General features: G+C 52.1%; 2 protein-coding genes across 2 annotated transcripts; one reads left to right on the top strand and one right to left on the bottom strand.

The window, feature by feature from the left end:
• Positions 1–280: 280 nt before the first annotated feature.
• ARPC1B (actin related protein 2/3 complex subunit 1B) lies at positions 281–13457 on the top strand. Its single transcript, XM_054589861.1, has 10 exons — positions 281–661; positions 6404–6480; positions 7276–7380; positions 7833–8055; positions 8802–8909; positions 9969–10175; positions 10261–10336; positions 11285–11487; positions 12456–12546; positions 12836–13457. Exons 2-10 carry the CDS (start codon positions 6417–6419, stop codon positions 12872–12874), a joined length of 1116 nt encoding a protein of 371 aa, XP_054445836.1. The 5' UTR covers positions 281–661; positions 6404–6416; the 3' UTR covers positions 12875–13457.
• Positions 13458–14735: 1278 nt separating this feature from the next.
• On the bottom strand, positions 14736–25260 carry PDAP1 (PDGFA associated protein 1). The gene is made up of 6 exons (XM_054589857.1): positions 25130–25260; positions 21616–21707; positions 20242–20352; positions 18113–18234; positions 16020–16171; positions 14736–14954 (listed from the first exon to the last, which is right to left on the bottom strand). The coding sequence occupies exons 1-6, from the start codon at positions 25140–25142 to the stop codon at positions 14896–14898; spliced, it is 549 nt and encodes a 182-aa protein (XP_054445832.1). The 5' UTR covers positions 25143–25260; the 3' UTR covers positions 14736–14895.
• Between the last annotated feature and the right edge of the window lie 118 nt (positions 25261–25378).

Raw genomic sequence — 25378 nt, 5'->3', positions numbered from 1 at the left:
ATTCAGGTGGCCGTAAAAGGAGTGAAGCAGTCTGCGGTGGAACAGAGATGTAAGAAGTCGGCCCTGAGAAAATGCTGGGCCCGCCAGAGTCAGGCAGGGCGCCAATGTGCACTCCGCCCCCACCCCCATCCCCGGGTTTCGTAGGGCGGACGCTGAGACGGGGAGGAGGGGGCGGAGCTGTCTGCCTTGGCGACGCCCTGCTGCACTTTTGGCGCCCAGTGGGTATCAGCTGGTGAAGGAAGGGGCGGTCCCCGCGGTCTGGGGACCGAGTCCTGCAGAAAATCCCTAAATTGCTGGGTCACAGCTGGTGTGAACCCAGAGCCCGCCCCCCTCTTGGTGTTGTCGAGGGGAGGACATGCACCTACCGGACTCCGGGTTCCCGCCAGCTGGCTGCTCAGGCTGCGCACCCCTCTCTGAGCCTCAGTTTCTCCGTCCATAAAGTGGTGAGAAGCGGTCACGGACAGTGCCAGGGCCCCGGCGGCCCCCAAATCCAAAGAGGTGGGCGGGGCCTTTGACCTCCTGACCACCGCCCGGATCCCGCCCCCGGCCCCGCGGAGCTGAGGCTGCCAGGCCCCGCCCCCCGCCCACGAGGAAGTGGTTGCGGGTCCCAGAGCCGGTTCGGCGCGTCGACTGTCCAGAGTCCGCGGCCAGGAGCCCCGAGGTGAGGGGGCGCTGGGAGTTGGTGGCCCCCAGACGGAGGGTCTAGGGGGCCGCCTGGAGATGAGGGGCGATTGAGGGGACGCGGGGATGAGGCGGGGCGCGGGGAGGGGTCAAAGGGTGGGGCGCCTGGAGGTGAGGTGGGGGCCTGCTCGGATATGTGGGGGCGCCCCGAGGTGAGGGGGCGCCTGGTGGTGAGAGGGTACGGGGGCGCAGGGTGCGGGTGGCGGGCCCGGCCGAGGGTGGACAACGCAGGGCTCCCCGCACCCGGCGTCCTGGGGGTGGCCGGGCACCCGGCCTCTGCGTCCGCTCCTGCCCTCCTTCCCCGCTTTCCCATCTCCCCGATTTTGCTCCACGGTCGGTGCCCGCCCCGTTATTTCGGTCGGCGAGGGTCCCACGCCTAGTCACTTCCCCTCCATCCTCCAGCCTTCCGGGTTGCTCCAGCGGAAAAAGAGCTGGCGTCCCCGCCCGGCACCTCGCTCCTCCCAGTGCCCCCTCCCCGCAGCCTGCCTCCTGCCCCAGGGGCCAGGTCCAGGGGTTCCCTACAGACGGAGCCAGACCCCGACGGATCTGATCGGCCCCTCTGCTAGCTGCGGAGTGAACAGCCAGGCCACACAGGCGGGGCAGGGCCGGGACCGCGGGCAGTGACAGTAATACGGTAATGACTAGTGTGAAGCAACAGGGGAGCTGGCTCTCCACTCCCCATCCCCGCTACCCTCTCGACGTTATTCCAGGCTGTCCCCACGTTCCTATCACCTGGAGGCCAGGACTACCCAATGGGTAAGGTCGCCCATTGCTGGTGAGGTCTTAGGGACCTAGGTAATAATGCCAGCTTCTTCCTTCACGGTGATGACCTTAGCAAGCCACCTTCCTTCTCTGGGCCTCAACTTGCCTTATCTGAAAAATGGGGGCCTTTCAAGTCCTGAGCCATAAATATGATCATCTGTGCATGGCACTTGCCAACGTGCCAGACACACACAAAGTATAAATGTGTGCTGCTATTGTCGCTGCCGTTATAAGGCCTGCCCGCATTTATCGAAGTATCTATCCAGGTGAACCTAACCTGAGATTTGGGGTCAGGATCTGCTGTGCATTTTAAGAACTGTGTGACTTTGAGCCAATCTTGGCTTTTAGTTGCATCTCAGTTTCCTTCTGTACAAAATGAAGGTTAAAGAAAATTCTTAGGCTTGCTTTATTTTTTTTCTTGTTTGAAAATGTAAGTGGGACCTCATAATTTTATTTCATTTTTTTAATTAAGCTTGCTTTAGGTAAAAAAGAAAATAGACTATATGTAAAAGTTCTGGGAAATCCTGGGCATTTAGAAATGGCAAATAAAGTTAGTAACTATCACATGTGTGTTTATAATAGTTAAATAGAATTAATATCTCATGTTCTCATTACACATCTGTAGTCATCTGGATTTTTCTACCCTATTACAAAGAAGATTATTATGAATGTGTTTGCTTTAAAAAAGAAAAAAAGCCAGTGGCTATTTTCTTAGCACCGAAATGAATTTATGTCACCAGAGTGTTGACAATCTTTTATTTAAAGCATTTTTTAAAGATTGATTGATTGATTGATTGATTGATTTTTAGAGAGAGGAGACAGGAGAAGGAGAGGGAGAGAAACATCATCATTGGGTTGCCTGTGGTACTTGCCCAAACCGGGGACAGAACTTGCAATCCAAGCATGTGCCCTAACCCAGAATTGAACTGGCAACCATTTGCTTTGCAGGAGACACCCAACCAACTGAGCCATACGAGTCAGGACAATAGTGTTAACAATCTTAATTTCCTGTTCATGTCATTCTGTTCTGTTTTTTCCTACCCAGCTGTTAAATTAAGCATTATCATGTCACTCTTCAGAAAGACTGAACAAATTAGCAACAAATGAAAATTTCTCTACAGCCCTGCCAGCATAGAGTTTTATGTGGTTCTGATTTTTGTTTTGTTTGAATTACTTTAACTGGGGCTTTTTGGTGCTTTTACGATTGTTTTCATTTGTGTTTCTTGACTTAACTTCTTCGCCTGATTTGTGACTTCAAGAGCAGAGTTGGGGAGAAGGGATTGGCTGGCCTGTTTGGGTGGCAAGGGCTGCTCCACACACAACAGGAAGTTGAGTAATTGCTTAGCATGCTGCAAAATGGCTCGCGGGCAGCTCACTCCAGCCAGCCTCTGAACTGGGTGGGGACTTCCCTGAGTGCCTGTAGTGCAGAGATCCTTGCTCCAGGCAGCTCTTGCCTGGATTAGCCTCAAGTACAGCCAAATGTCTGGATTTAGAGAAGGCTGGCAAGCTTCTCTGAAAGTGAGAAAAAAAACCTACAGTGTGTGCCTTGTCCAGCCCCAGCCTTTTCTGGATGGAGATGTGAAGAAAGCATTGTCTGAGAGCATCCAGCCAGTATGGACAGAGCCAGAATTTGAACCCGGCACTGTAAGGAAGGAGCGCTGAGGCCTGAGACCTTTGACAGGGCAGCCTGAGACTTCACCTGGCTTGCTTTGCCTCAGAAAGGATCTATATTCTCCCCAAATTCTCAGAAGACCCTCTAGATTCCGGATTTTCAAGCGTTTCTGATCATTGATCCTATCAGGAAAAAATGTGAGCACATGCTCTCCAGTAAATATTTACAAATTTCATCCATGTGCCACTGAAGTAATAATATGGCATATCCCTTATAGACCATCCCCTAAGACAGACATGAAAGGATACGATTCACTGATTCAACTACATTCAAGAAATATTTATTGAGCACCTATTATTTTTCCAGGTACTCTAATTGGTGCTGGAGATGCGTCAGTGAACAAAAATACCCCGTGGGGCATATGTCCACACCCCAGAGCATGGTCTTTGGCACCCCCTGGATGGAAACCCACGCCCCACCTTGTAGACCCACACCCCTTTCTGGCCCCCATGTCACTCCTCTCTGCCCTCACACCCCCAGCCATGGGTGCTCCTGGGTCCGTACACCCTGAGCATCTGCTGTGTGTGGACATGAGGGAAGTGCTGCTGGGACCACAGAGAGATCCTGGCTCCAGGCTGGGGGAGAGCAGGGATTCTTTCAAGGTTTGGCCTGTGTTCCCCCAGCCTCATTCAGTTTCGGAGGTGGTGGGGGGCAGGGGCACAGAGCACTGGCTGTGAACTCCAAGTCCCAATGCCATCCCCAGGGCCCCCTCCTCTCCTTGTCTTTAACAGTCAAATGGGCCCACAGGGTGCTGGCTCACAGAGCCAGGTGACAAGTGGGTGGGTGTCCCAGAGGCCACAGCCTCAGCCTGCCTTTGTCTCCACCAGGAACCATCACAGAGGCAATGCACGGGCAAAGCAGCCCTGACAGCATTTCCCTCAAAAGGAGGTTGACTGGCAGTTGAGCCCATCTCCCCACCTTTGTAGGGCAGAGGTTTTCCTGGGAATGATTGAGGCAAAGTTCCCGAGGCAGGTGGCCCAGTGTGAAGGCTGCGTACCTGGGTCTGGCTGCAGGGACACTCCAATGATTCCTGAGCTCGGAGGCTACAGTGGCCAGAGAAGCCTCTCCCCTCTCTGGGCTCTCACTTCCTCGTTTGTAAGTGGGGGCTGGGAGTCATTGCTGGGGCCCTGCTGGTTGCAGTTGCTTTGCAGAAGTTATGAAAAAAGGGAAATGCATTTTGCTCTCTCCCACTGCCTTCCTCCATACCCCCTGTTCCCCTTCAGGTGCTGGTTCAGTGAACTAGGAAGTATTTCTGTATGAGTTCATGCTAAAGGGTGACTGCTCATTGGTGTGGTCTGAACCTCCTTTCCCTGGCTGTCCCACTGTGCATGTGGCCATCTTTGCCAGCCCCTCCCTCTTCCACTTGACAAACTTTGGGTCCCAGGGAAAAATGATGAGGGTTCCCCAAGTTCTATTGGTAGCATGGCTTGCTAGTATGGGTGCCACAGCCCTCAGCTGATCCAGACTCCCGTCTTCTCAGCCTGGAACTCGAACATCATGCTAGACAGGCTTTTATATGACTGGACACTCTTGCCAAGACCTTGCAAAGAGCATAAATGACTGGCCACACGGTGAAGCTGGGAAGTTGGGTTCTGCTGACCAGCTTGAACCCAAATCTGAGGTCTAGGAACCCTGATCCTCACCCTGGGCTCCAGCCACAAGGCTTCTTCCTTCTGGGCCTCCTGGGACTGAAGAGGTCAGGGGTGGTTGGCTTCCACTGGAGTCCAGGGGTTTGGAAGTGGGCTCTGGCCTTAGCCCAGCCCCTGCTCTGTTAGTGATCTTGGAAAATGGGGCTGGGCAGATTAGCACAATTTAGCAGTCAGACAGGGATGGTGCTCCCACTCCTGGGTTGTCATCTGTAGTGTAGACAAGGATGGCACCCTGCCGCAGCAAAATTGGGTGCCAACACTGGTCCAGTCCAAATGCACTGGAAGCTTGGGGGAAATCCCCATTGGGCCTGCTGATCTGGGCTGACAGCTTGGTCGTCATTTCCTGGCCTTTGCTCTACACAAAGAGGCCTTATAAGGAGAGAGGCTGGGGAGGCAGCCATTGTGGAAGCAGTGTGCTTGTGTGTGTACAAGGCTGAACGTGCATGAATATTTGTGGCCTGAGCCTGGGCTGCTGAGAAAGTGATATTCACTTTGGTCTTTACAGATGAGTAGGACGTTGCTGCATAGAACAGGGGTGGGCATTGAGTGCCTGGAGAGAATGGCTCACAGGTGTGAAGTGTGGACAGAACTGGCCTTGAAGGTACATGACGCACATGCCCAGGAAGCAGCCTTCCCTGCAGAGGGAACAGCATGTGCGAAGGCCAGTTCTGCATGCTCCAGGCACAGATATGGCTGAGGGCAGTAAGCTCCACATGAAGAACTGGCAGGGGGGCCTTGCCCACCCTCACAGCCAGGAGTGAGGGGGTAGCCTGAGAGGTCAGTTGCTGGGAGGAGCCAACCAGTCCTGGGCAGAAATGTGCAGAGCAGGATGAGGGGGGGTAAGGGCAAAGGGAGGCTGTGGGTGACCCACCTGCATGTGGACACCACCCCTCCTCAGGCCCAGCCCGCCCCTGCAGCAGAGCCAGCAGGTGGGAGGAGGCTGGGGATGCGCAGGCACTAAGCTTGGGGCTGGGCCAGTGAGCCATGGCCCCTCTCCAGGTGGGAGGTCCAAAGGCTGCTGCAGTGAGGCCTGAAGCTTCAGGTTTGGGTCCAGTGTCCCTCCTCCAGGCACCTAGCTGCCCTCTGAACTCTCCTTCACCTCACATTCAGGCCACCCCAGGACTCCAAAGACCTAACCACCCACTTCATCCTCCAGCCTCAGAAGCAGCAAATGGGTTTTTTTGATGAGAATGGAATCCGTCTGTCTGCTGTGCACCCCACGCAGGCCTCTACAGACCTGCCCCCTCACCATGTCCTCTCCCCATCCGGAAGAGAGTGGGGAAGAGCAGGGCCCTGGGTGTGGAGGGCACTGGTCTCAGTTTTTGAGATTGTTTCATTTCATCCTCACCCCATTCTGGGATTGAGCTCTATCTGTGAGAAAACTGAGGCACGGATAGATGACGGGTGATGGCCTGTCTGGTGCAGGGTCCCAGAACACCCTACTCACAGTGGCGGCTTCACCCACATCCCCATATCCCCCACTCCCGTGCCATCCTTTGTCTGTTCCCTGGAGCCTCTGAGTGAATGAAGCAAGGCACCAGGCCAGAGCTGGGAGGCAGACGGGCCTCCCGTGAGGTCAGTTAAGGCCTGGTTGGGGATGGGCCGGGCTGACTTGGGCTCTCCCCCTTCTTGGGCACAGGAGCTGAGAAGCCATGGCCTACCACAGCTTCCTGGTAGAGCCCATCAGCTGCCACGCCTGGAACAAGGACCGCACACGTGAGTGCCCTCCATCCTCCAGAGCACATGTGGGCATTGAGCAGCCAGGCACCCTGGATTTGTGGGCTCTGTGAGGGCCAACTGTCCCTCTCCTTCATCCCCAGTCCTGGGTGTTTAGGAGGGAAGGGATGAGCAGCTCTGGGACAAGCAGGGGCAGCCAGGCCAGTGGGCATTGAGGGGCGGAGGTGAGAGCAGGACCTGCACAGGCCAGGCTGTAGGTGCAGGGGCTCCCAGGCTGGGGGAGGGGCTGGGTTGAGAACCAAAGACATAACCTGCAATGGCAGGTAGTGAGATGAGCTTTGAAGGACAGCACATGGGGTAAGGGAAAGCAGTGGGGGCAGAGGTGTTGGTTTAGAAAAGGTGGCCGGGGAAGACCTTTTGAAGGAAGTGACATTTGTACAAAGATCCTAAAAGAGAGGAGGGAGAGGCAGGCACAGAGGCCCTGAGGTGGGAGAGCAAGGAAACCTGAGGTGAAGGAGAGGTGGCTGGAGTTGAGAGCAGAGTGCAGTAGCAGGGGACCGGGAGAAGTTCCCAGAGGTCTGCTGTGGGGACGTCCAAGGTGGTACAGGTGAAGGGTGGCCAGTCCCTGGGGAAGTGTCAGCGGGGGAGCCCAGCAGGGCTTGAGGGAGTTCAGGAGACCCCTCTTAGGCAGAGGAGTCCAGGTCTCAAAGGATACAGTGTTGCCCAGGTGGTCTATGAAGGGTGTTCCTGGTAGAGGGGAGTCGTGAGGGCGGGAGGGAACCTGGCCACGTGTGCATCGTCCATCTCCCCACACCCTGCTTGTCTTCCCTGCAGAGATTGCCATCTGCCCCAACAACCATGAGGTGCACATCTATGAAAAAAGCGGAGGCAAATGGGTCAAGGTGCATGAACTCAAGGAGCACAATGGACAGGTGACAGGTGGGTCAGGCCAGCTGGGACCAGCCTCCTGAGAGGAGGCAGGGGGTTGGTGTGGTCAACCAGTGCCATCCATCCACTCACTGTGTTGGTAAGGATAGTTTGGGCTGTAAGTAACACAACTCTGATTCAAAGTGGCTTAAGATATAAAAGGATTGTGTTGGTTCCTGTTATTGTAAAACTCAGAGTTTGTGGGCTTTGGGAAAAGTTTGATCCTGCAGCTCAACATCACTGAACACATTTCTTTTCTGTCTTTTGGCTTGGCCTTCCAGCATGTTTGGTGATAGTTGCGGGAGCTGTAACACTGCTCCCCCCACCCCAAGAAGCTCTAGTAGCATCCCCCCGGGCAGCTTTCATTCAGATTGTGACCTCTGGACCCCTCCTATGTAGACACTGTAGAGTCAGCCACCTCTGCTTAGTTCACTTCAACCTAGTGTCCCCTCCCCATCCCACAGGCATTGACTGGGCTCCTGAGAGTAACCGCATTGTGACTTGTGGCACAGACCGCAATGCTTACGTGTGGACACTGAAGGGCCACACATGGAAGCCCACACTCGTCATCCTGCGGATCAACCGGGCTGCTCGCTGTGTGCGCTGGGCCCCCAACGAGAACAAGTTCGCTGTGGGCAGCGGCTCCCGTGTCATCTCCATCTGCTATTTTGAGCAGGAAAATGACTGGTGGGTGCCTGGGAGGGGCCTGAGTGGGCTGTGAGGTACCCTGGGCTGCAGACCAACAGGTGGTAGGACTAGAGTGTCCCAGAAAGCACCAGAGGTGGTTTTGGGCCCCCTGTTCACGTTACCCTAGAGAATTGTGTCCTCTCTGGACCCTGTAGGTGAGACCAGGGGCTCTGCACAGCACTGGGTGCTCCCACAGCCCTATTTCAGTAACAAGGAAGGGCACAGAACACTCCACGTTGCCTCTATAGTGATCAGATTAAGCTCTGCACATATATTGGCCTTGGCTTCCTCACAGCCCCCTGGACTGGCATCTGTTGTTCTCCATACTTCACAGATGAGCAGAGTGTGGCCCTGAGGCAAAGTCACTTGCCCGAGGTAACCAGACACAAGCTTCCAGTCACATCATAATCTTCTCCGCTGGGTCTCTGAGAGCACAGGCCAGGCAGGAGCTCAGGCTGGAGTCTGGGAGACCCAAGTTCAAATCCCACTCTAGCCAGTTAGCAGCTTCGCTGAGCCTGCCCAGGTTGTGAGGTTTAAAAGAGACCAGGGATAAAGTTCCCACACACTACTGGGTTGAACTTGGCCCTGGCAAGCCATTGGGCTGACAGTGCCCAGACCCCTCCCTCTTGGGATCTCCGTGGTCTGCAGGGCCCGGTCAGAGCCTGGAGTTCCCGGGGCACCAAGGCCAGCGGGTTACCCACCTGTCTGTCCCTCTCTCTCCCTACCTGTCCGACTGCCGTATCCAGGTGGGTGTGCAAGCACATCAAGAAGCCCATTCGTTCCACTGTGCTCAGCCTGGACTGGCACCCCAACAACGTGCTCCTGGCCGCAGGCTCCTGCGACTTCAAGTGCAGGTGAGAAGGCAGGGCCCTGACATCAGTGCAGGAACAGGGATTGGAAGGTGAAGGGAAGCCCCCTCCTGGGGGCCTCAGTCGAGCATCTGTGAGGTTGTGCTCTTGGGAGGATCATCAGTGGGTCTTGTCTCCAGCCCTTGGAGAGTCTTAGTCTCTTTCTGCCTCCTACTGCCAGCATGGTTTCTCTCCTGGGCCTTCCTCTCCTGCTTCAGTAGAACCTCCCACCTCTTCAGTTTCCCAGCTTCTGTCTAAGGAAAATGAGTGGGTATACTTTTTCACACAGAGCTATAAGTGACTGATTAGCTGGGACAAACCCTCATTATCTTAAGGCCTGGAATGTCATTTCCAGTAGCCACGGGCTGTTTTTCACTTCTGGGTTCAGTAGCCCCAAGCCTCCCAAGACCTCCAACTCCCAGCACCAGGCAGATGGCCTGGGTCCCTGAATCTCCTCCTGGGAAACAAGGCTACTGCAGGCTCTGGAGGTCCCTTCGGAAGCCCTGGGCACAGGGAGGATGATGTCCTGATGAGGCTGTATTGGTGGGTAGGGGGCTGGTTTGTTGGCACCCTGACCTGTCAGTTGACCCCATGCTGCCTCTGGAATGCAGAGAAGAGGATTAATGTGTGAGGGAGCAGCAGTGTGCAGGGTAGAGCTGGCAGGACAAGGGGCAGGACAGGTTCAAGGTGCAGAATAAGGGGGAGGAAGGGCACCAAGGGGCTGGCAGTGGACGAGTGGCCTGCACGATGGAGACCAGGACACCCGTTGGCAGCATGTCACCAGTGGATGGTCAGTCCTCAGGTAAGGACCCCAAGGGCCCTAGGAGTTCACAGGACAATGAGCTGGGAGAACTCCTGGCCCCACTCCATTGCACAAACAGGGCACTAAGGCCCAGACTTGATTGTGTGAAGATGCAGGCCATGAAAAGCTGGCTCTGATACCGTAAGCTCCTAGCCAGTTGCTCTGACCTCACCAGGCTTCTTTGAGACAGGGTGTCTCTTGTTGGTGCCCTTCTCAGACCCCTCAGTCACCCTTTTTTGGGGGGTGGGGGGCTTTGTGGGTAGGATCTTCTCAGCCTACATAAAGGAGGTGGAGGAGCGACCAGCACCCACTCCATGGGGCTCCAAGATGCCCTTCGGGGAGCTGATGTTCGAGTCTAGCAGTAGCTGCGGCTGGGTGCACGGTGTCTGCTTTTCAGCAAGCGGCAGCCGTGTGGCCTGGGTCAGCCATGACAGCACCGTGTGCCTGGCCGATGCCGACAAGAAGATGGCGTGAGTACAGGCCACCCAAGGGGAAGACAACCAAGGCATAGAGCAGGAAGGGCCGGTGTGGCTGATACCTCTCTCTCTCACTCAGAGTCGCAACTCTGGCCTCTGAAACGCTGCCACTGCTGGCCCTGACCTTCATCACAGAAAACAGTCTGGTCGCTGCGGTAAGGAAGGAGGGAAGGAGGGAAGCAGTGGCCCTTTAGAGCAGGTCTCCCAGCAAGCCCACAGATGCCCAGGGCTTTTGTTCTCTGTCTCCCTCCCTTCCTTTCATCCATCCATCCACCCATCCTTTCATCCATATATCTGTATTGATCAAAATAGGTTGCATTATGCTATAGTAACAAAAAAATTCCCCAAATGCAGGGGCTTGCTTGCTTGCTCATTTTATATGTCCACTGTGGATATTGTGAAGGGGGGGGTCTGCTCAGTGCAGATGGAGGCTTTGTCACTAACATGCTCCCCCAAATGCCATGGAGAGAGAAGGGGGAAGGGGAGCACATGCCTTGAATGGATCCTGACATCTCTGCTTATTTTCTTGGCCAGTGGAAATGACAGGGCCATGCCTAACTCAGAGTAGGTCTGTGGGGGAATACAGTTCTACCGTGTGTCCAGAAGGGCACTACTGCTCTCCCTCCTCCTGCCCACCTATCCAGTTCCTTTTCACCCCTCAGCAAACATAACGGGAGTTCCAGAGGGAGAGCAGGGTTGTTTAACCTAGAGAAGCTATAGCTATGGGGGTCCCTTCCAGAGCAGGTGCAACCTGCTGGTTAGGACAGAAGGCTCCTGGGCTCCCAGAGTCCCAAACAAGCCTTCTTATCTAGTCGCTGGCTTTGCTGAGGTAGGATCCACCCCTATATGCTCACCCCCAACCTCTAGTTCTGCTGCCTGGGGTTGGCCTGGCTGTATCTGCACACAGGTGTCAGCTTCCCCATAGCTCCTCCACCCAAGTCCCACATCCAGCGACCGGGGTCACATGACTCATGGCCCAATGCCCCTTGGCGGCACACCTTGCCTCCAGCTTCGGTTTCTCTGGGCAGAAAATGGGGGCACTGCGGGCACTGTGCCTGCCCTCGGCCTGTGCTCAGGTAGCACCCCACCCTCACTCACTACAGGGCCATGACTGCTTCCCAGTGCTTTTTACCTACGATGGCGCTGCAGGGACACTGAGCTTTGGTGGGCGGCTGGATGTGCCCAAGCAAAGCTCACAGCGCGGCTTGACAGCCCGCGAGCGCTTCCAGAACCTGGACAAGAAGGCAAGTTCCGAGGGCAGCATCTCTGGCGGGGCGCTAGACTCGCTGCACAAGAACAGCGTCAGGTAAGAGTGGGCCTGGGGCGGGGAGAGGAAGGCCTGGGGTGGGACCTGGATTCATTGCACAAAAAAGGAGGCAGATGAGAGCAGTGCCTGAGGAGTAGGAAGGGGCCTGGACGGGGTGAGGCTGGGAGCGGCTGATCTGGGCTCAACTCTGCAGCATGAAGGTGCAAGCCCTGATGTAGGGATCCAGGTTGACCTTTTCAGCTTGCATAAAAATGGCATCAGGTGAGGACAGAGCAGCTAGCCTGTCTGCATTTGTAGAACATGGTTGTGAGGGGACCATCATAGGGGTGGGGCCTTTCGTTTTCTGGGGATGGCCAGGCAGTGACCAGCTGGCTTATAGGCAGGGCCATAGTTAAAGCAGGTCTAGTGCTAGAAACTAGTCCACTGGTAGTGGAACTAAGGGTGAGACTACAGCCTCCTTGAGGAACTAGGGTGGGATGAAGGGAAGACCCTCCAAAACTTCCAAATCCTACCAGCCACTGGTATCCGCCCCTTGGCAAATACACAACTGTGGCAAGACTTTCTGACCAAGTCAGTTAAACCCTCCTGTGGCTGCCAAGTCCAGTGTTCTCTTCAGACCAAACACCTTTGCCTGGCTTTCAAAGCTCTTTGGAACTAGGTCCTTGACCTCCCAGCCCCATCTTTTATTTTCCCCCATTGAGCCACCCTGCCATCACCACGCGCATTCTCCAGACACCTGCCCTTCGTGCCCTGCCCAGGCCTTTGTGTGCCCTGTTCCAGTTGCCTGGGCTGCCCTTTGCACCTTTCACACTACTGCTGTTTCTAAAGCAGACTTGTGAGCCCCGTTCTGTCATCCTGGACAACCTGCCTCCCAGGCTTTCCCTTTGAGGCCTACCCTAGCACTTCTGCCTGAAATCAGCACCCCCCGGAGCTCCCAGAGGGCAGAGGGGACTTGAGTCCAGCACAGACACAGACTGGGATCCATGAAGCCCTCATTCTCTTTGCAGTCAGATCTCGGTGCTCACTGGGGGCAAGGCCAAGTGTTCGCAGTTCTGCACTACTGGCATGGACGGTGGCATGAGCATCTGGGATGTGAAGGTGAGGCTCCCTCTCCCCATCCCCTTCTCCCTGGTAGCAGTCCTTCATTCCTGCAGGAGAAAGGCACTTTAATGGAATGAGGTGGAGGGATGAGAGGCAGCCCCTTGACAGCTGGGCTCTGCAGGCTCTGGAGTACCTCCTTAGGGCTGGGATTCGCACCCAGGCCTGCTGGACCCCAAAAACCACGTGTTCTGTCCTGCCTGGCTGGGGCAGGTGTGGGCCAGGTCCCTGCAGGTAGGATATCCACAGGACAGCTGAGAACCAGCCTGTTCTGTTCATCTCCTTCCAGAGCTTGGAATCAGCCTTGAAGGACCTCAAGATCAAATGACCCGTGAGGAGAATGTTGGCCTCAGCCCAGCTCCTGAGGGAGGGATCAGGGAAGCTAAAGCTCGCTTTGCTAAATGTTTCTAGGGTACCAGTTTGGATCCCCACAGGGGAGAAGGAGGGGAGGGGTAGGAAGCTTTTTTTACCTATTTGAAGAAACATGTGCCTTTTCCAACAAATACTTTTCATTTATTGTAAAAAATGTTCCCAAAGCACTCTGCTGGTCATGAATTGCTTCAAAACGTGGAGGTAATAAAAGTACGATTGTACAGATGCCTGCCTGTGTTTCAAAGAAGTTAGTGTTTGCATGGACATTGGTAGCTTATTTTTACTTGCCAGTAAAATTGAGCCATAAACCCAAGAGACTTCCTCCAAATGGTTCCTTTGCCACAGCAGTCCAGCCTGGAGGCTGCCAAGACCCTGCCTTTTCCTTCATTCAGTAGCCATTCTTAAGACGAGTGGTTGCACTTCCAGGTTGATTCTAGGCCTTAATGTCAATCTATTTTTACTCTATTTGATGTTTGCAGTGGTTTTCTGGTAAATGCCTTTGTTTTTTAAGGTATCTTTTCCCTCATTCTTATTTTATTCAGGGGATCATTTTTGTTTAATCACTTACTTTTTATTTACCTACTTATATAATCATGGTTTTTCTCTTTTAATCTAGATAATGAGAGGTTTTCTGCAGACTAGGGTTTGCTGCAGATGCTGGCAGCTGTGGTATCCCCCCTGGGGTGCCCAAGGCTGTTGACCTCCAGCGTGGTCAAGCCCAGGGGTGTGGTAGAGATCGCTGGGAGTCAGGGGCTTGATTCCATCTCCACTATTAAATCCTTCTGACCTCAAGTCAAACCCACAGCTTGGCATCCAGTAACTGATCTCTCAGGACTATGTGCAAAGCGAAGAATGCTGCTGTTCACAAGGCAGGACTGGCACCGTGGCCGAGTCTGCAGGCAGCCCAGGTTATTGTGCTAAGCCAGTGCCCCTGCTGCGATCCACTCCATACTGGGTATTGAGGACTGAGTGCAGTATTGCCTGGCAGTCGTGCTGGGTTATCAGCTACTGGGCTGCTTCCTCCCAGCGCTGAAATCCTAAGGCTGTTACCACCAGGGGGCACCTGGAGGACAGGACAGGCAGATCCAGAGTACTGATGCCAACCTGCTGTGGATGGGGACAGGTCCTTGGCCCCTCTGGCCTAAGATCTCTACTTGGTTAAGGGGAGGGTGCTGACTCCTGTATCCTGAGATCTCTTCAGTTTGCATGCCTGGGGTCCAGCCACCAAACCCTGCTCAGTGTCAATAAAATCTTGTGGGGCAGGCCTGCCTTGAGAGTGACAATGTGCCCTGCTCAGTTTGGGCATAGGGGCCCAAAGATGGATCATGGAACAAGGATTTACGATAATGTCGAGTTTAATCTGTCAAATATACAAGTTTGATTTGTGGAACATGTTTTGCCTGGGTGCTGCACAGTAAACAGAGATGTTTCTTGAAATGATCCATGGATCGGGTTAAGAACGGGCCCTGGCCAGAAGGGTGTAAATGGGGCAGAAAAGGGCACAGGGGAGGCCACGGGATGAGCCATGATCCTCAGGGACCCAGGGGTACAAGCTCCCAGGTGACAGGCCCTGAGAGAGCACCCAGGCAACACAGATGGGCCAGTTGTTGAAAACTCACCAGCACCCCTTACCGTGCAATCTACTGGACAAATGGAAGCTCTTCTTACCCCACCTCCCAAGCACCCCCAACAAGGGTTCTGAATTCTAAAAACAGCAAAAACATTCGAATGGTTACATATGAAATGCTGTCCTGCATCTTTCTGTCTCAAAGACAGCAGCTGCCCCCTCCCCCCAGCCCCCCACCCACCATCCCCCAAACGATTTCTGTGCCAGATGAAGAGGAGGCCCCAGGCCGTGGGGGGACTCCTTGTCTTGAGGGGCTGCTGCAGCGGTGCCAGGGCACAGAGTGGGCGAGACACAGCAGCAGTCCTGGCCTCCATGGCCCAGTTCTCTGGTATCTCCTCCCTCAGGCCACGCTACTTATTCAGGGAGAGCGACTGCATTCGTTTTCCTGACAAAGTTGCGTCATCTTTTGCTGAGGATGGAAAGGGAAGGAAAGAGTAAAGTTAAAACCAGCTCTCCACATATACAACCTCACTCCCAGAATCACAAAACTGTAAGTCTGAAAGGCCTCAGAAAATATTTGTGCAACTGACTCACTGGGAAGATGAAGAGACGGGAGGAGACCTGCCTGATGCCCCCCAGAGGGAGAAGCCACTGAACTCAGCTGTCCAGACATTCTAAGTTTGGGGCCCACTCCATAAAGGCCCACCAACACACAATCCACAACTCAAAGAGAACCCTGTGGAACCCAGTAATTCTAATCTCTCCCCATGGGTTCTGAATTCTCTAAAATCAGCAAGTGTTCGAATAGTTGGGATTTGTGAGGCAAGAAGAGCTGCTAGCAGGGAGTTGGGATAACCAGGTATCTCCAGTGAGGTAACAATGCTCCTGGGCAACTGGTTTCCCATTTCCAGTCCTCAGTTTCCTTGCCTTCTGGTAGGAGGCAAGACAGCAGGATCCCTAGGGTCTCTCATGGTCCCACATGTGGAGAGTGCGTGAGACCAGGAGACAGGAGGACATGAGTCAAACATTCCTATAAACCCAACTAACTCCCACAGCCAACCTGGCCTACAGGAGTCCTCTACCAGCTTTGGCCCCAGTGGAGGGAGGACATAGGGGAAGGACACTTGGGACAGATTTCATCTGAGTCTGCACCATGAAATCCAGCCCACCCTGCACCACCTTCCCAAGCCCCCAGACAGCTGTCCCAGCCACACAACGCACCAGACCTTGGTGGGACTTTTCAGACTTGAAGGTCTACACTTGGTACATCCCTGAGACCTCCCTCAGATGCCATGGACAGTGCTAGGGTTCAAACCCATATCTGACTCCATGCTTCTGCTGGAACCTCCCAGCACCCTAAGGGGGAGGGGGCGGGAACACCCAGTTCCACCTGACAGTGAGGAAGGTGCATACCTACAGGGTAGGCCTCTACCAAACAATCTGACCCCATCCCATTTCACAACCAGGACAGTGAAGTACAGGGTTTGATGCCCAAAACCAGAGCCAGACAATGCTCCAGTGACTCAGGGCTTACCTTTCCTCTCTTCTTCTTTCTTCCTGGCAGCCTCCTCCCGCTGTTTTCGGATGATCGCCAGCCGGGCAAGGTCAGCCTTGGCTTGCTCTGTCTTCCCAGCTAAATGCATTTTCATGTAACGCTCTTTTGCTTTTTGCTTCTCAATTTCTTCTCTGTTTGGATAAAGTGGTGTCAGAGGGGATATCTTCCCACCATTATCAGCTGGATGTGGGAGCCAGAATAAAGGCCAAGTACTCAGGCGTAGAGCCCAAGCGGTGGAAGGCACCCTGGCTAAGGAAGGGGCCCTGGCGCCATGTGCCCATCTTTGATGGACACTCACCAAACACACAGAGGGACAGGCCTGGACCTCTGCACAACAGGCTCAAGGGGCTGGGGGAGGTTCAAGGGGTGTACTCAGCTTCCTCAGATGGAAAATACAGGATAGGAGTGTGCTCAGCACCCGTGACCTTTGAAAACCCTTAACAGTGTAGACTATGGGGTGGTGAGGGGATGGGCACTGTGGTTAACTAGGATCCAGTGTCCATACTGATAAAGGAGAACCAAAACCAAGTGAACCATGTGTCCAGAGATGAACAGAAAGAGGAAGGCAATAGAAAACACATTCTATAAGGTGTGAACCAGGTGACCACAGATGGGAACCAGACACAGCACACAATCAATCAATCAGTACAGCTCAGATGTGCATGAAGCTGCCACCAAGGGGGTAAGCCCCCATAAATGGGGGTGTGAATAAGAGCTGGATTCCCATGGAACAAAGGTGACAGCCACCAAGCAGAAAGAGGAGAGGGTCCTTAGTTTCCCTTTGAGGATCTTCCTCCCAACCCTGAGATTCTGAACTAGAGTGGATGCCCTCCATGGTGTGAGATCAGGGCGTCTCATTTACACCAGGTTCTTCGATGAGCCAGTTCTGGAGGTAGCAGGGAAGTCCTGCCTGGCAGGAGCTCGGGGAAGGGAGTGACTTGGCATCCAGAGGCCCCATTACACACGGCTGGGAGTAATGAAAAACAAGGCATGGAACCTGGCCAGCAGGGAGGGAAAGAAACCCAGCAACCAAAGTCGGTAACAGATGTCTCGCCCAGAAGACTCTGGACTAGACACTTCAAAGATGAAATGGGAATACCGGTCAGTCCAGCAGACCCTCCCCTGGGAGGGAAGAGGGGGGCATGGAGGCATCTAGAATGATAAGCAAAGCTGCCTGAAGGCTCTGCAAGGCCCCCTCAGTGAAACCTAAGTGCCAGGCAGGGTGCGGGCCTCTCATTCTGCAACTCAAAAGGTGGAAGTAGCAATAGGATGCCTTTCTCACTGGTAATAAAGAAGCTACCGGAGTGGGACAGTCCATCACAGCCTCCAGTCAGACCCCATCATGGAACCAGCACAGGAAGGTGAATTTAAATACTAGCAGCCCAATCAGGAGAGAAAACAGGGCCATTTTCCCTAGGGGCATTCAACCTCTTGTAAGTCTCTTGTCAGCTGGTGTCCATCAAAAGTCAGGGCACTACTTGTGGAAAACTGGCTGTGTGCAGGACACTTAGTTACTCAACTGTGATCCTCACACCACCTATGATGAAGCTATCTGCAGCTACATTTCACCTGGGACTTGGAGAGGGCTGGGGCAGCCCATGAATCTCCCTGCACTGCGCTGCCTTCTGGATTCCACAGGCCCCAAATCCTCTCCCCAATCTCCATTGCCATTACAGATGGAAGACATTACAGATGGAAAAAGGCCAGGAATGATGATGATCAGGCTGGATAAGGGAAGTGTCCCTGCCTATGGAGGCAGGAACGGCAGCATAACCCTCTGTAACCCTGGGGATTACTTCAAGTGCAATGCTCAGATCTGAATCTGCTCTTCTATGTTTCTATTGGTGAATTCAAAAATTCTGAATTTTGTTTTGTTTTTTTGAGGAAGCTTCTATAGAGACTTTAGGGAATGAGATGAAACAAATCAACACCACAGCTGGGGCCCCAAGCCAGCCACTGAGGATCTCAGAGCCCAGGAAGTGAGAGCCTCAGAAGAGGTGAATGCCTCAACCCCCCACAGGTCAGCCCCTGGTCTATGTGCCCACAATACCAGGCCCAGCAGCAGAGGTTACCGTTCTCTCCTTGAAAGCTCCTTGGGCCCATCCAGGTCCAGTTGTGTGACCTTTTTGGTTGTCTGTGCCACCCGGTTGGGGTTCTCAATGTCAATAAGGCCTTCCACACCTTTGCGCTTTTGCTAAGACAGGACAAGAAACTGACTGTTGGTGAAGTTCAGGTCCTGAAGAGCCCCTGAAAGCCAGCCCCAACATCTCCCAAAAGTCCATCTGCATGGGGACAAACTCCTGTTCCATCCCCAGCTCAACACAATGCTTGGCCCAAAGCACCACAATGGGAATAGCACTCAGGAGTGTCTTCACCAGCCTGGGAGGTGCAAAGAGAGCAAGCCCACGTGACTAGAGCCCAACCTATACTAAGTCCCAGTAGCCATGGATTATTATCCCAATTCTAAAGATGAGAGAATGGAGACAGAGGATTCAATAACTGGCCTAAAGCCAACCAGTAAGTAGACAATAGGTGAGAAGTGAATCCAAGCCCAACACAAGAGCTCCCCGCACAGAACACTCGCTATGCTATCAGCCTCCAAAAGCAGTTTTCCATGGAATCTCACACCTGACTGCAACAAGCAATGCTGGATCCCCAGAGGAGGATGGGCCAACAACAGTCTCAGGACGAATTCTAATTCCTAGCCATCTACACTCACAGGAGGGAAATACAATTTGATCCATCAGATCATAATCTACAGGTTTGAGAGCTGGCCCAAGAATGTGGAGCCTACACCTCCCACACCCCTGGAGAAGCCGAGAAAGAAATGAGAGCACATGTTCTCAATGTAGGAGATTCGGTCAAAGTTTCAGACCCCATTAAGCCCATGTTTTCACTTCAATAAAGTGACGAGAAAGACAGCGTCTGAGCACTAGTCAATCTGACTACTATACAGAGCTGCAGACGCCTATATCCAACCCGGATGCATATATACACTTCAACTTGGATACCTGACATCACAAAATTAATGTATCTAAAACAGACCTGGAGATTCATCCTCAATCCACCCCGCTCTTCCTCACAGCCCTAAGCATGGCCCTATTCCTTCTTCCCTCCACCACCTCACCTAACCCTCAGCAAACCCTGCTAAGTCTCTCTCTAAAATACAGACTGAATTTGCCCATTTTTCTGCACTGCCATTACCACCACCCTAATATACGTCACAATTCTTGTCTAGATACCTACCAACATCTCCATGCTTCCTACCTTTAATATCCTACAATTCACTCTTTGCAGAGAAGCCAAAACAATCTTTTAAAAGCAAATCTGGTCCTCTCTTTCCAGCTTCAAGACCTCCACCAGCTGCCCACTGCTCACCTTCAGTGAAACCCAAATCCCTTCAACAGCCCCACAGCAGCTGCCTTTGCCAACCTCTCCTCCTTCATCCCTAGTCCCTCTACTCCTTACCCACCAAGCCACAGTCCCACCAACCTCTTTCTATTCCTTAAACATGCTCATGGTATTCCCACCAGGGCCTCTGCACTTGCTAATTTGGCTGTCTTGATCGCTGTGCAGGGCTGGCTCCATCTTGTTTTTGAGATCTCAGTTTAAAAGTCACCTCCTCATCACATGCTACTCCAAGTACCCTCAATCACAGTCCACTACTTGAAATTATACTGTTCATTTACTTCCTTATTGTCTATACAATCATGTGCCCCTTCACGACACAGGGACACAGTCTGAGAAATGCATCGTTAGGCAATTTCATCGTTGTTTGAACATTACAGAGTATACTTACACAAACCTAGATGGTATAGTCCACTACTGAAATTTATGTGCTATATTTACTTTTATGTGACTGACAGTACAGCTTTCTTTACACCAGCATCACCACAAACACATGAGTAATGCGTTGCATCACAATGTTACAATGGCTATGACGTGACTAGGTGGTACGAAATTTTCGGCTCCATTATAATCTTATGGGACTATCCCATAATCTTATGGGACCAACAATGTGGTCCATCATTGATGAAAACATCATTGTGCAGCATATGACTGCATCTCCCATCAGAATGTAAACCCTTAAGAGCAAGGACTCTCTCTGCATCCACAACTGGCACTAGTAATCAACAGGCACTTGATTAAATGTTTGTTGAATGAGTAAGTCCAGGTCCCAGGCCCCGACCAAACTCAGTACCTGGTAATCATCTTCTTCATCCTCACTCTCATCCGAATCTAATGATTTCTTCTCCTTTTTGGGGTCACCTGCAGCCCCATCTCCACTTTCTTCTCCTTGTTCCTCTTCTTCCTGTTTCAGAAATGGACAACCTGCAGAATTAAAAATGCAAAACAAACCCCCAAGACTGTGATGCCTACCCCAACCAACTCCAGACTATGGACTTTGAAAAGGCTGGGACCAAGGAACACAAAAACAAAGGTCCTACTCCAAGACCCTGGCCCCCCTGGGTCAGAGGCAGCCTATACATTTGACTCTGCAGCCTAGAAGCCACCCCTAAAGTCCGGCAAGCCCCTCACGCAGCTATAAAGGCCCTGCTCCCCTTCTCAGGGCAGGAACATCTCCCAGGGTCATAAGGATTCAGCTGCGGGGCTAGAAACTAGTCCTATTCAGCTCCCCTCCTGCTTCCCCAGCTGCCATGTGCAGCTGCCAAACTGTACTTTCTTGGGCAAGTCCTCCCCCACATTCCATTCCCACGATCAGTGGCAGGCCAGTCACTCCAGCCTGCCCCTGCAGATGCCCTGTGCACCGGCTTCCCAAGACAATACCCTGGCACACCACTTCCCTCTACCTTTCTTGCCTCCCCACCAAAGAGATCTCCCACAAAAACTATACATTCTTGCCCCTTTAGCACCAGCACACATTCTCAAAGATCCTGCTCAGCTGCCAGTGCCACCAGGTAGGCCCTCCTTCCTTCTACCCCAGCCTAACTGTGCTCCCTTCAGCCCTGATGCAGATGAGGATCAAACAGTGTAGTAGGGAACATGAACACCAACAATGATGGAAACATTTTGTTTCCTGACAGTGGGCTGGAAAAAGTGCTGTGGAAACAGAGTAGAGGCAACTACTAATCTTGCACTGGAGGGGGGAGGGTAGGTACCACCAATGAGAGTCACAGAAGAGGTGACATTGAGCAAGGTCTGGGGGAACAAATGTTAGTCTGGTAGAGGTGTGGGAAAAGCAGGACATCATGTTATGCTGGGTATGGCAAGCAGTCCTGCACGGCTGGAGCAGACAAGGGGTCGTGCTGGAGCTCAACTTGGGTATGAGAAGAGCCTGACGGTGGGAGAGCCCTGGAAGGTGGGAACACAGGAACAGGAACAGAGACATACACACTAAGGCAACCATTTCTAAGTGAGTGAAGCTCTAATTGATCCAATCAGAGGATGGCTGGCACTGGTTGTTCTGAGACTCCTGCCTATTCCTTGCTGCTCCCCCAAACTCCAGGTGTAGGATTCTTCCTGAAAATGGGTGATCCTTGTCTGGCCTCTCTTGGTGCCAGAGGCAGAGCGCCACCCTGGGACACTGGAATGGCCTAGACGGGTACATACTCACCCTGGCCTTCTGCTTTTCAGCCTGGAGCTGTGCATCGATCTCCTCAGGGCTCGTGTACTGCCGTGCCCGGCCTTTGTGGCCTCCCTTTCTACCTGCAGGAGGATTGGCAGTTTAGGAATGCGGGCAGGAAGTACCTTCCCGACTGCTGAGCCCCAAAGAGGGCTGCGTCCTGCCTGAGGCCCTCTCATCACAGGTTGCAGACCTCACCTACCCCTCACCAGGCACCCAAACCTATACTCCCGCACCCTCACATGTTCAAAGAGACAAAAGAGGTAACAAATGTCCATCTAATGCAGCACTAAACTATGTGCTGGATGCAGGCTCCCACAAACAAGAAATGCAGGGAGGGTATGGGGAAGGAAATACTGCATGTAGTGACTGGCTAAATCCCCTGGTCCCTTAGAATCCAAACAGCAGATTCAGACACAACCATGAGAACATGGAACATGCCCCTGCTGTCACTACAATTTTTTACTTGAAATATTCTGTCACAGCCATGGGCTTATTTGATCCTTAGAACAAACTTATGGTGCAGGACAGTCACAGTGGGTTTCATTTTACAGACAAGCAGACTTAAAATCAAAACAGAGCAGTGAGGAACACACATATGTTGCAGTCAGACCTTGGGGTTCAAATTTGGGCAGGTACTTAACCTCTAAGACTCTCAGCTTTCTCATATGTCCCTACCTCAAGGGTTGTCATGAAGGTAGATTTTAACATATGTAAAGTTGTTGGGACAGAGCCTGGCAATGAAATAAACACTACAAAAATGTTGTAACCATCATTTTTCTATCTATACAGTTTTTGGGGAGGGGGAAGAAAACAAAACCACATAGATGATTTACTGTACCTGTCAGGGAATGCAAAATATTAGGTCAGCCAAAAAGTCCGTTTAGTTTTTTCCATAAGACACATTTTTCATTATCACCAAGAACTTTACTGATTTGGATATTTTGAGTTTGTTGGCTATCTTCCACTATTCATTTCTAGTGGGTAGAAACCAGGGGCACTGCTAAACATTTTCCAATACGTAAGACAGCCCTGAAGCAGAGTTACTTGGCAAAAGTGTCAATAGTACCAAGAAACTTCGCAAACAACTTTTGACACGTTTGATCAGTCACAGCACCTTCTCCATACACTGCACAAACCTTTTTTTGCATTGTAGTTGTGTTTTCACCTTTTTTGAAATAATAAGCCAAAAATGTTGCGTATCTTCTTCCATCTTCAATATTCAAATGGTTGCACAAAATTCATCAATTTTGATTTTTTTTTTAATGCACACTGCTATGATAGCTGTCACAATACAATCGAACAAAATTGTTTCGAATGAGGTTAAAGACAAGTAAGCACTACTAGAGCCATTGTATGGAAAAAACTAAAACTTCTTAGCCAACCCAATACTTAATGTTCACCTAAGTGGTATGATAGACAAAACTTAAAATCTATTGGGGAAAACTTTCTTGTGCTTGAAATAAGAAACATAAAGTTGAAAATAAACCTGACTACTGTCTAAGAGTAAGAGTTAAAAATATGACTAACAAAGTTCATCTGGGAGTATCAGTTTTATAGACTGACCCCTGCTAAAGCATTAAGTCAGTTTTATAGCAAGGTGGCACTCCTTCTGCTGGTCCCAGAGGACACTGGGACCATCCCCACCTTTCCTGAAAGCTATGGTCCACCGGACTTCCAGTGAGTCTCTCACTGATAGCGGAGGATCTCAATATTAAGATAGCCAGAGCTGCTCTGAACTCTAAATACAGCAACATGGATACTGGCCTCCGCTGATTTCCTAGACAGCAGCTGCAGAGTCATAATTGGGCTGCTACAAAGTACCCACCCACTTTTAATGACTACCTGGGTTCCCAGGAGTGTCTCAGTATACGCTCATGAAAGACCTATTGTAAGAGATCAAGCTTGCCATTATAAGAAACCAACACCCTTTCTTGCCCCCTTAGTATTCCAGGCAATTAGTAACAACTCAAAACTGGCTACTACAGGCTCCCATCCTGCACACTTGGCTATGAGATACTGATCTTAGTGTAGTCTATAGTAACTTTTATTAGAAACCCTTCATGCCTCTAAAAATGTTTCATAGTTATATAATGGAAATAAAAGTTGGTTTTGGCTCATGGGGAATTTGATACTTTAACATCTTTGTGTTTTGTTTTACTTTTGAAGCAAATTAACACAAGCAAGAAATAGAAAACTTGTTTACATATAAATCTTTTCACAAGTCAGAAGAGCATGTCATTTAACCAAGAATTCACTTTTAACACTTTCTAACTAACCTCCAAACATGGTTCAAAGTATCTCCTAGAGCCAGAATTCTGGAGTCAGAAGGGCTCACCTAGCATCCTCTTTGTGCACAGCACTAAGGAATATAGAAGCGATACGGCTTTCCCTACCACAGAATAAACCAGAAGATAACTAGGTTTAAATGGATTCAGTTCTGTAAAGTTCAATGTCTCTGGAAGTAGAGTCTAGAAGTCATTTAGGTATGAAAACGCTCCAGGGAGATTTTCCTGAAGGTGGATACATCTCAACCAACATGACACTTGATCTACCAACATTAACTGAACATCTGTTCTGTGCCAGTAGCTAGCCAAGTACTTCAAGTGCTATCATTTTATGACTCCTAACCCCAATTCTCCAACCTATGGGTTATCAGCCAGGTGTTCCAGATGAATAAGACAGGCTGGAAGGAGTTGAATAACTTGTCAAAGCCACAGGCTGGACTTCAAATCGAGAACTGTTGACTCTTATGAGAAAGAGGATGGAGAAGGGTCGACAATGTACTGGGAAGCCATTAGATTCTTTACCTTCCTGGCCAAGGAACAGAAAAAGTCTTACAAAGAACAATAGCTAATGCGTACTAGGCACCTGACTGCCCATCACTGTATCGCACGCTCCACGTGAATTACCTAATTTAAAGTATAGCATCAGTAATATGAGGTAAGTACAATCATAACCCCCTTTGCCAATGAGAAAGCTGAGACATGAGGAGATTAAGCGACTGGCTCAAAGCACAGGTCAAGCCAATGCTGACTGAATGCGGCAGTCAAAGCTGAGTCTGCAACGCTCAAGAGCATCAACTTCTGTCTCACTCGGCAGGCCTGGCTCGCCCAGAGCCCGAGAGGGCCCACGTTTTACACGCGAGGCAGGCGGGCCCTGCACAGGCGCCGGACGCGGTGACTCAGTCCACAGCGAGAATAGAATAAGGAAAGCTCCAAACCCCCCTGTTCCAGGAGAAGCGCGCCCTACATCTGGCCTTGTGCGTCGGGCAAAACCCGGCGCCTCCGAGTCCCTTCAAACCCCCGAGGGAGTGGCTCGAGGCCACTATAGTCCTCTCTCCATCGAGACAATTAGGCGTCGAGGCCCAATTGCCTGGCCATCAGCTGGCACGGACATCCTCCCTCTGCGTCTCTCTCCGAGACGGGCGCAGGCTCAGTGGACAGCAGGAGCCAGACTCGGGCCGCTCCTCGAGGCCCGCCGGCCACGCGCGCCCGCTCCTCACCTCCTTTAGGCATCGCGGCTCCGGCGGCTGCGGCGGCGGCGCCTTGCACTGACACCGGAACCAGAAATACCAGGAGATCGACTTCTTCCGCCCAGCCCAGTGTCCTCAGAGCGCCGCCGCCGCCACAAGGACTGGGCAACACAGGGAGGCCGGTGCTCGGAGCTGGGCTGTCCCGCGTGCCGCCTGATTCCAGGCTCGCACGCGCGCTGCCGGGCAACGGTACCCCCAGCCTCCCCGCCTGAGGAGACG

The sequence above is a fragment of the Pteronotus mesoamericanus genome, unplaced genomic scaffold (assembly GCF_021234165.1).
Source record: "Pteronotus mesoamericanus isolate MK-2021 breed Mesoamerican mustached bat unplaced genomic scaffold, CSHL_Meso_final scaffold_167, whole genome shotgun sequence".
Taxonomy (NCBI): domain Eukaryota; kingdom Metazoa; phylum Chordata; class Mammalia; order Chiroptera; family Mormoopidae; genus Pteronotus; species Pteronotus mesoamericanus.
The sequence above is the reverse complement of the archived record's forward strand: the minus strand, read 5'-3'. Positions and strand labels throughout refer to the sequence as shown.

Coding starts and splice junctions, on each gene's coding strand:
- ARPC1B (XM_054589861.1), top strand. CDS start 6,417: ATGGCCTACCACAGCTTCCTGGTAGAGCCCATCAGCTGCCACGCCTGG. Junction 8,910..9,968: donor TCCTGCGACTTCAAGTGCAG/GTGAGAAGGCAG, acceptor CTTTGTGGGTAG/GATCTTCTCAGCCTACATAA. Junction 10,337..11,284: donor AAAACAGTCTGGTCGCTGCG/GTAAGGAAGGAG, acceptor CACTCACTACAG/GGCCATGACTGCTTCCCAGT.
- PDAP1 (XM_054589857.1), bottom strand. Junction 20,353..21,615: donor CTGAAAAGCAGAAGGCCAGG/GTGAGTATGTAC, acceptor TTTCTGAAACAG/GAAGAAGAGGAACAAGGAGA. Junction 16,172..18,112: donor GAGCTTTCAAGGAGAGAACG/GTAACCTCTGCT, acceptor TTATCCAAACAG/AGAAGAAATTGAGAAGCAAA.